Source organism: Corvus brachyrhynchos, unplaced genomic scaffold (assembly GCF_000691975.1).
Source record: "Corvus brachyrhynchos isolate BGI_N302 unplaced genomic scaffold, ASM69197v1 scaffold258, whole genome shotgun sequence".
NCBI lineage: Eukaryota > Metazoa > Chordata > Aves > Passeriformes > Corvidae > Corvus > Corvus brachyrhynchos.
The window spans coordinates 1682612-1691285 of NW_008240122.1; the positions used below are offsets into that span (position 1 = coordinate 1682612).

At 38.5% G+C, this 8674-nt stretch overlaps 1 protein-coding gene across 5 annotated transcripts in view; it reads left to right on the top strand.

The window, feature by feature from the left end:
* The window catches only part of EML4 (echinoderm microtubule associated protein like 4), a 114010-nt gene extending 105626 nt beyond the window's left edge, over window positions 1-8384 (top strand). For all 5 annotated transcript variants that reach the window (XM_017744817.1, XM_017744813.1, XM_017744814.1 and 2 more), the window contains 3 exons: window positions 492-590; window positions 4920-5050; window positions 5527-8384. In XM_017744817.1, the coding sequence (XP_017600306.1) occupies window positions 492-590; window positions 4920-5050; window positions 5527-5991 (695 nt within the window). In that variant the 3' untranslated portion in view covers window positions 5992-8384. The remainder of the gene's footprint in view (window positions 1-491; window positions 591-4919; window positions 5051-5526) is intronic.
* The last annotated feature ends 290 nt before the right edge of the window (window positions 8385-8674 follow it).

Consider the following 8674-nt stretch of genomic DNA (forward strand, 5'->3'; position numbering starts at 1 on the left):
GAAAGAACCATGACCCATTATTACTGGCTTGGTGTATTGCAAGACAACCTTTCCTTTTCTAGTTAAAAGTTGAAAAGTACTCTAAGGCTTCTCTGGCAGTAGTTGCTCACTGTTTTAAAAGCACAGCTTCCTGAATGATTTATTGAATTTTAGCACATCAGTGGAGCTGGTAGGAAGAAGAAATTATTATATTAAAGACTCTATTAAAGCATTTTGTAGAGTTAGTAGCAGAGTACTTAAATTGCAGGGAAGTGTTTTTGAGGTTATGCTATCAGAAGGAGGAAATGAGAAGTAAATATGACTCGTAAAAACCAAGTAAAGCTTCAAGTATCTGGAGTTTGATAAAAGAGTGCTGGTCTGTCTTCGCTCCTACAATGTAATTCCAGGTTGGATTTAAGATGCATTTCTTTTCTCCATTAGCATCTCTTCAAAGAGCACATATGTAAATAAAATTTTGCATTGCATAACTCATCATTCACTTTTTTTTATAGGGGACATTCCAAGTGGCTGTAAGCTAATCAGGAATCGTTCTGACTGTAAGGATATAGATTGGACAACGTACACTTGTGTGCTAGGCTTCCAGGTGTTTGGTAAGCACTGTTTAACTTACTTTTAAGCTACTAACGCTATGCTGTTGTGTTTGTTTGCTTCAGTTTGTCATTAGAAGTATACTGTTAATGATTATTAAGGGATGGTGCTGAGATCACAGACCAAAGTGACTGACCACAATATTTGTCTGTGATAAAGTGCACCAAGTGTTCTATAGACAATGTACAATTGATTTCTGTTTAGTTCTTGAAGTTTGGGGATTGACTCTCCCACAGTCATTTTTGGCTACCAGTGTTGGAGGAGCTGAAGCAAAAAGCTTTTATGGCACATGTGCATTCTCTTTTGCTTACCTTGTTTGGAGATAGGAGCAAGAGTGCATGAGTGTAGGTTATAGTTCATAACTTAAAATCATGACAGCACTTTGATACCTGTAGTCAAAGGTGAGTAATATACTCTGTTCGTAAAGAGTAAAAATGCTTTAAACAGTTTTTTACCTAGTAGTTTATTTTTAAAATGTACAAACACAATTTAAAAAGCTGACAGATCTGGTTTTAATAGTATTGTTTTAGACTGTGGCAAAACAGTTCAAATTGCTTTTGCTGAAGGCAGCTTTGTTGGCCATAAATGAGGACCCCCTCTGTGAGGGGTTTAAAAGTAAGGTTCAGCCTCCCAGTGAAGTTGTGTGAGCAGGGTGCTGAACATCTCTTCCACCACTGAGATTAGGCACCTGCCTCTGTTCTTCATGTTGATGGAAATACCAAAAGCAAGTGAATTAGCAAATCCTTTAGAGGTGAGGATTAGGTCTACAAATCTTCTCTTCACAGCTACTAGGAGTTCAACTTTGTAAACCAGTTTACATGTAGGGTAGAAGAAAATTAGTGAAGTGTGAATCCTTTCTGTAGCTTCTGACCCCTCTCGTGCATGTTCAAGGGCAAGGATTGAAGTTGGTGTGAGGGCTAACACTGGCACACTTGTGTGGCGTACTGGTTGGGTGGAGGGCATTTGTTGCTTAATAACCAGACATGATTTCCTTTTTGGATATCAAAGATTTGAGACAGAGTAGGAAAAATAAAGGGATCAGAGAAGGAAGCTGGCTAGTTGATAGACTGCATAAATATTTCTGAGTTCTTTGGAGCTTGGTAGGTAGCAGAAATAAACATGAGCATGCTCTTTCTGGAGCTGAGTACTGTTGCTTATTGCTAGTTTGATGAAAATATTGGCTTCCATTAGCCTGAGAACTGTGAACCAGACTGTGTATTTGTAGGTGTTTTTATTCAGTGTGTCTGGGTGAAGTAGAAGGTGGGTGGGTGTATCCTCCTGATGCTCTGTTCATGTTAGCCTAGGCTAACAAGGAATTGGACCACAGCAGTCATTTCTTCACTGGCTTTGCTACTGTGACTGAAATAATAGTGCAGCACAAAAGCCTTTTTTAAAATGGAGTATCAGAAGATTCAGGAGATGCCACAGAAACTGAAAAGCAAAACTGATGCTAATATGATGTACTTCTATGGGGGCAAGGAAAACACTTTGTAAGGACTGCATATTCCTTCTGGAATAGGCTTGGAGCTGAAACATTTTACAGTCTTTTGCAGAGTACTTAAATCTATCAGAAACATGGAGGTAGCACACTCTGTTACAGCTGAACTTTTACCACTACATTTGGTGGTAGAGCAGAATCCCTGGGCTTTCCCAGAAGTGTCCTTTACTCCTGACATGAGAAGGTGAGATGTGGGAGTGCAGAAAGAGTTTGGTTTCACATCTAGACCACTGGCTTTGTCTTTTTAACAGCTGTTAGATAGAAGCTGCTATTACTGACTGGGGCCAGGCTGAGCTTGAACAGCTCCCATAACCACTGTTTTGAAAACCCATTTTACTTTTTGCTTTTAGAAAGTGGGTAAGTTTCCTGATCCTGTGTGCATTCTCTTTTGGATTAATACAAACTTTAACCACTCTGAATTAAGTTTTTAATTAGTCTCAACTGGTCTCAAAATCTTCAGTGTGCTGGAGGACCTGGGAATAAAGTAGATAAAGTTGATAGTGTGATGGTATTCTGGGCAGAACAGAATATATTTAAACTTCCTAGCCAAGATTCATCATGCCCTAATTTTGTACTGTCTGTTAGTCTGACACCCTTTGCAGAATCTTAAAATTACGGTTTTGCCTCAGACGAAGGGAAGTATTTTCCCATTAAATCAGACAGTGCAGCTAAGCCAACCTATCAGGTATTTGCTAGTCTGGCTTTGACCCAAGGGTCAGCTGGCTCAGGGATCCAGGCAAGCCAGGGGCTGCTCACTGATATTCAAGAGAGAGGGTTAAGTTTGTGGGATCTGGGCTTTGGTGGGGGGTATGTGTTCCACAGTTCAGCTCTGTGGGTAGCGTGCCATAGGACCAGGCATCGTGCTGTTGTCAGCAGAAGGAAGAGGATGGAAGAGTGTGGTTTGGATGAGCATAGCATCCCTCCTTTTGGCAGCTGCTATTACTATTGGCTCAGCAGTGTCAGCACTCTGCACCCCAAACACTTGAAGTTACTCTCTGGTTTGCTGCACATTTCCCACAGTTTTGTCTGAACAGATTCTTTTGAGAGGCTTACTGCTGTCTAGCAGAATTTATTAAAATTGAAGTGCTGCTTTCGTGCCTTATAATAAAGTCCTATTATTTTTGGGGTTTTGTTATTTTTACAGTTATTAAGAACTTTTGCAGTTATATTAAGAACTCAAGACTCAGCCATATTAATGTCTTGGATTTTTTTCTTGTTTGCCTGATGCGTTGAAAGCAAATCCTGCTGTCATGACAAAAGGTTGCCTTACCTTTGGAGCTGCTAAAGGATTTTGTGAACATAAAAGATGCTTAATAAAAGCTTCAATCTTGAATATTAGTCCTTTTAATCTTAAATTAAAAAGAAGAGGAAATTAAAAATAAGAGGAAATTGCATAGTTCTTTGTCAGAGTCTGCCTAAGGTGGTAGCTGAAACTTCAGGCATTTATTACTCCCACATGATGACAGTACTTCATATATAGAATGAATGAGGAAAGGTAAAATTCATTCATGTTGAACTACTTGAAAATTCTTAAATAGTATATCTTTTTCACTTTAATTTCACTGATGTGAGAACACTAAAATGTTTCTGAATACTTTCCTTAGCACTTCAAATCTTTATGTAATAAATTACTGACAGTGCATCTTACTGGCGTTGTAACAAGTTTAACAACAATTTTGCCTTTGTTATTCTTCAGAGAAAATAAAGTTCTTACTCCACCCACTGAAGAATGGGAAAAAACAGCTTTAAAGTTAAATGCTATTTGCCATTTTGCTTAAAAACAAGAAGATAAGGCAATTCTGAGCTGGCTTTTTGTGCTGTATAAAACAGTAGACAGCATATGGTTTTTATTTTACTGAAGTCAGTGGCTGTAAGGGAGGAAAAAGATATTTTCATATCTGATACTCAACATCCCTCTTGGTCGATTGGGTTTTTAAGGGCGGGGGTGAAAAATGAGAGGGGAAAACTCCTCCTAACTCCTAGACCTAATCAGAAACCCAAGTCTGAGCTTAAAAACATGGTACCTTTGGCATAAATTAATATCTTAAAATCCCTTGCTTACCTTTTGTTCAGCTTTCCTTCCAGATGTGAATTGTCTGTTTTGTTATGGGACTCTCTAAGGTCTTTATGTTTTATTAAAAAAATTTTGTTAAGAGTCTCCCCTATCCCAAATTTGATCAGTGTTTTTCATCTAGCAAACATTGTTATTCTTTTGTCTAGACGTATCTGTGTCATTCTTTTAATTTAAAACCAGACTGAATTGTACTTAAGCACTTGACAACACTTACATCTATGAAACTTGCATGGGCTGGGTTTCTTTGCAGAGTATCATCAATCAGTTGTCTTCTTTGAGTTACACAAATACTAAGATTTAAAATATAAGAAGTGAAATGAATTAAACCAGAGAAGAAACCAGTAGAACCATAATGTGCAGTACCTGGGTTTGTCCCATGCTTCAGCATCACTGCTGCTTTTAAAATGTCTGTGCATGAATGACAGTATCAAGAGTTACCAGTTTAAGCAGCAAACTTAATCTAAAGATAAGGTTTAAACAAGACTGAGGTTTTGAGCAGGAAACATATCTTAAGCTCAAGATATTATCCTGACTGAAACTCAGGATTTGGGAGAACAAGGTGGGGGAAGCAGCATTAGACTAACAAAATATTAATGACATTTAATGCATTTAATTCCATTTTCTAGCAGAATTTCTGTCTTACCTTTTGTTCATCTTGCCTTTTCTCACAGCTTTATAGGTTTTATTTTTGTTCATGAATTACCCGTTGATTTGTTTCCAAAACCACCATTACTGAATATCTGCTGTACTCCTTTCTAGGAGTTTGGCCTGAAGGATCAGATGGGACAGACATAAACGCCCTTGTCAGATCCCATAACCGAAAAGTGATAGCAGTTGCTGATGATTTTTGTAAGGTCCATCTCTTTCAGTATCCCTGTTCCAAGCCAAAGGTAAGTCTAGATCAGTCTAGTCCAGGTGCTTGTTTACACTGCCTGAAGCTTTCCATGCTTCCAGCACAATTGTTTTTGGAACCTGGCAGGCAAATACTCCTTTTATATCCAAGAACCCCCATTAATTTTACATATAAAATAGAAAGTGTAAAACAATATAAATATAAAACAATATACCTAACAGTGAAGTGTCAATGGTTATCCTTAAATTCTGGAGAGGAGGCCTGATGCTTTGTCTCTGCTGGCCTTAGTGTTAAGTCCATTACTTTCTCTATAAAGATCTAAATCTGTTCCAAGTTGCAAAGAGGAGAGGAAGTATTGTGGTGAAAAATCTAATATAAATATAATTCTTTACTCTTTTGTGAGCTAAGATCTCTCTTGGAAGGGCTAAGCAATAGTATTAGTAGTTTTAAATTTCCGTATCGTGGATCTCTTCTAGTCAACATGTGATTTATCTTTCTGCTTGTTTTCAATAGGCCCCGAGTCACAAATACAGTGCTCACAGTAGTCATGTGACAAATGTCAGCTTCACTCACAGCGACGGTCACTTGATTTCAACTGGAGGGAAAGACATGAGTATAATTCAGTGGAAACTTGTGGAGAAGGTAACTCTGCCACCAAATGACATTGTCCTGGATATTGGTGCCACCAAAGTGCCCATCCCTGCCAGTGAAAACGCTGTGCAGTCTCCTGCACACCTCCCACAGCCTTTTAACGAAATGAACCAAAATGAAAGCGTAACTGGCAGCTCTCCGGCTTCCTTGGAAAGCAACTTGGAGCAGTCTGCGGAGGCCAGCGAGGAGCACAGCGAGGAGCACAGCGAGGGGAGCAGTCTGGATCCCGCCGAGCCGAGCTACGAGGAGCCCTCCAACGAGCTGAGCGAGGAGCACAGCGAGTCCACACTCACGGAAGAGCAGCAGGATAACTCACTGGTGTCTTAATGCTCCCAGCTCAGGCGGTTGTTCTTTTCCCTTGGTGTGCGTGCTTTCATTACAAGGGCGAGGGTTCAAATAGGGAAGAGTAGCTGAGATTCATGACCACTCCAGATTTTGAGTTTCAGTGAGATTTTTAGTCTGAGCTTCAGTTCAATGTGTGGAACCATCCCAAGGGCCTGGCTTGATGGTCTGTAGCAAGATCTGGTCGCAGTTAGTAGTGGACATTACCATAGATCCATTTCGATTTCAGTTCTGAAATTGCTGTCAGGAAGTGGCATGAAATACATACTGGAAAAAAGGTTAGCTCTGAGAATTAGCTGAAGTAGACCACCTTAACTATGTGAAAGTGCTTTCTAGAAGAACCGAGCTCATGGGGAGCGCTGAGCTGTTCCAGCTGGGAAGCACTGTGCTGCTTTTTCCAGGTGCAAAGACAAACAGAATGAAAAAACCAACCAAAAAGTTCTTTGTAGGGCTGTTTTCCTTTGTTTTTTCTTGAGAAAAATAGAGGAAAAGTAATGTAACAATGCCACATGTATGGCGATGCCTTCTTGATCTAACACATATGCAATTTTCTAACACTACTAATTCCTCCTGGAGTCTGGATGTGTTCAAAGTTGGTCTGCCCTGGGTGCTGCTAGTTCTAAGGCAAATCCTGTCGAGGAACGGTGTCGGCTATTCCATTTTCACAGACTCTTTAGTAGCAGACTAACCAAATACTGGTGTTTCACTTTTCATGACCTGAAAGTTGACTTAAACTGTAGGACATAATTGTCTCTTCAAAGAATTGCTTGCCTAGAGAGTTGGAAACTTGAGAGAATCTGTACAGTGACTTTGATGTGAACAGCAGAGGAAGCATGACAAGAACACAGAAGTCAGATGGGCTCCAGAGTTAAACTTTAAGCCTTCAAGCAGAACTTGCTCCATCCCTAGTATGAAAAATATAAATACAGTTAACTTAAATTATTAAATTGGTGCTTAGAATTAGTAAGTTGATAATTTTTTTCTTCTGAATTTTTAGAGGTAATTCTTAAGAATCATTAAACTGCAATCTTTACTTTCTGTTTTTTCCCATCTCCTTTAGCAATTGTGATATAAGCATACAGTAATTTAGATGATGATGATGTGATTTTTTTGTTTTCCCTAGACTTGCTGATCTATTGTTTTTGTGATTTGATTTCCACCCCACCCCACCCCTGCCCGGGTTGCTCTAAGCCATGCAGCTCTCATGTGGCTATACCTGGCCAGTTACGGGATATCTTGGCATTTGTTATGCATTTGGAAAGTACTTTTTTTACGAAGTTTGTCAGATAGCTACATTTTTTTCTTAAGTGCATACATTTCCTACTTTAAAAAAGATATAGATTTACTGGCAGATATCCATTTCCTATGTACTTGTTTATATTTTGATTACATAGAATTTTCTTTTTTAACTTGCTGCATTGTGCTGGTATTTTAGTTCTTAGTTAGAATATCATGTTTAGAAACTTTGGATGAGTTCATAAGTCTTAATTGTGCAAGCGTTTACGTGATTGTGCCATTCCAAAGTGCATCAAAACTGTCATTCCCTTACTAGTATCTTCTCAGGAGAAATGCTACAGATCAGGTATTTAGTCATCATTTGGAAAGACAAAAACAAATGGACTCCCAAAGGACATTTAGAACATTTATATATAAAATATATAAATATATATATACACACACATATATATATAGAAAAAAAATATCCTCTTGTTTACAACAGTTCCAGAGAACCTCAAAGTAGTTCCCTTCAGATGGAGGGAGATATGGATTCCAAGCAACCCATCTGTTTAAACTGTGCTCTGTACAAAGAGTTTTACTGGAGAGCTCTAGTATGCCTGACTTGCAAATTTGCCAAATAGCAGCAGTGGAAGATAAAGTTCATCAGCTCATCAAAGTTCTTGGTTACAAATGAGGAATATGCTGTAGGTTTAGAAAATAATCTTAGTAAAGGAGAGAGGATAGTAGAGCTAACGAGGCACAGAGAGCTCTCTGTCATTTTTATGAACTCCACATAAGCGACACATTTCTCTTTGGAACATCTGTCACCTGGGGTTGCCATGTAAGTGAGAGTTAGAGTTGTGATATTCTTGTGTAGTTCAGAAGACTCTACTAATATGCAAAAAGCCTTACAGCTTTCAATTGCTGGCAACTACTGTTTAACAAATAATTAAATCTGTGATAATGGATGGAAATGGGTGGGATTATGTAACTGTAGATGTTTTAGAAAAATAATTGTGAATGAATTATGATTAAGAGTGTTTCATGTGAAGATGTTTGAGCCATTTCTATCTATCATGCATTCCTGTCTCAAGGCAGAAAACTTTGAAGATTAAAAAAAATAAAATAATCAAAATAAAATATTGCAGTGTCTTTCTCCATATCTGTTCTGGTTTCTTCTGCACATAAAATGGATTCTGTCATCACAGTTGCTGTCTGGGTCTGTGATTTTGAAAGAACTTTCTCAACGTGTGCTTTTTGATAACCTCCCAAGCTGTCTAAAATTAAGTTAACTCAGCATCATGAATGTGTTGGCAGACCTGAATATTACTCTTGTTTATGTCTCAAAAATTCTATGATGTTTCCCCTTTCCATTTTCAATGAACAGCTTACTGGCATTATCCTTCTGTAGCTAATTGATGATGGCAGAGTGTTGCAAATAGGTTTTTGT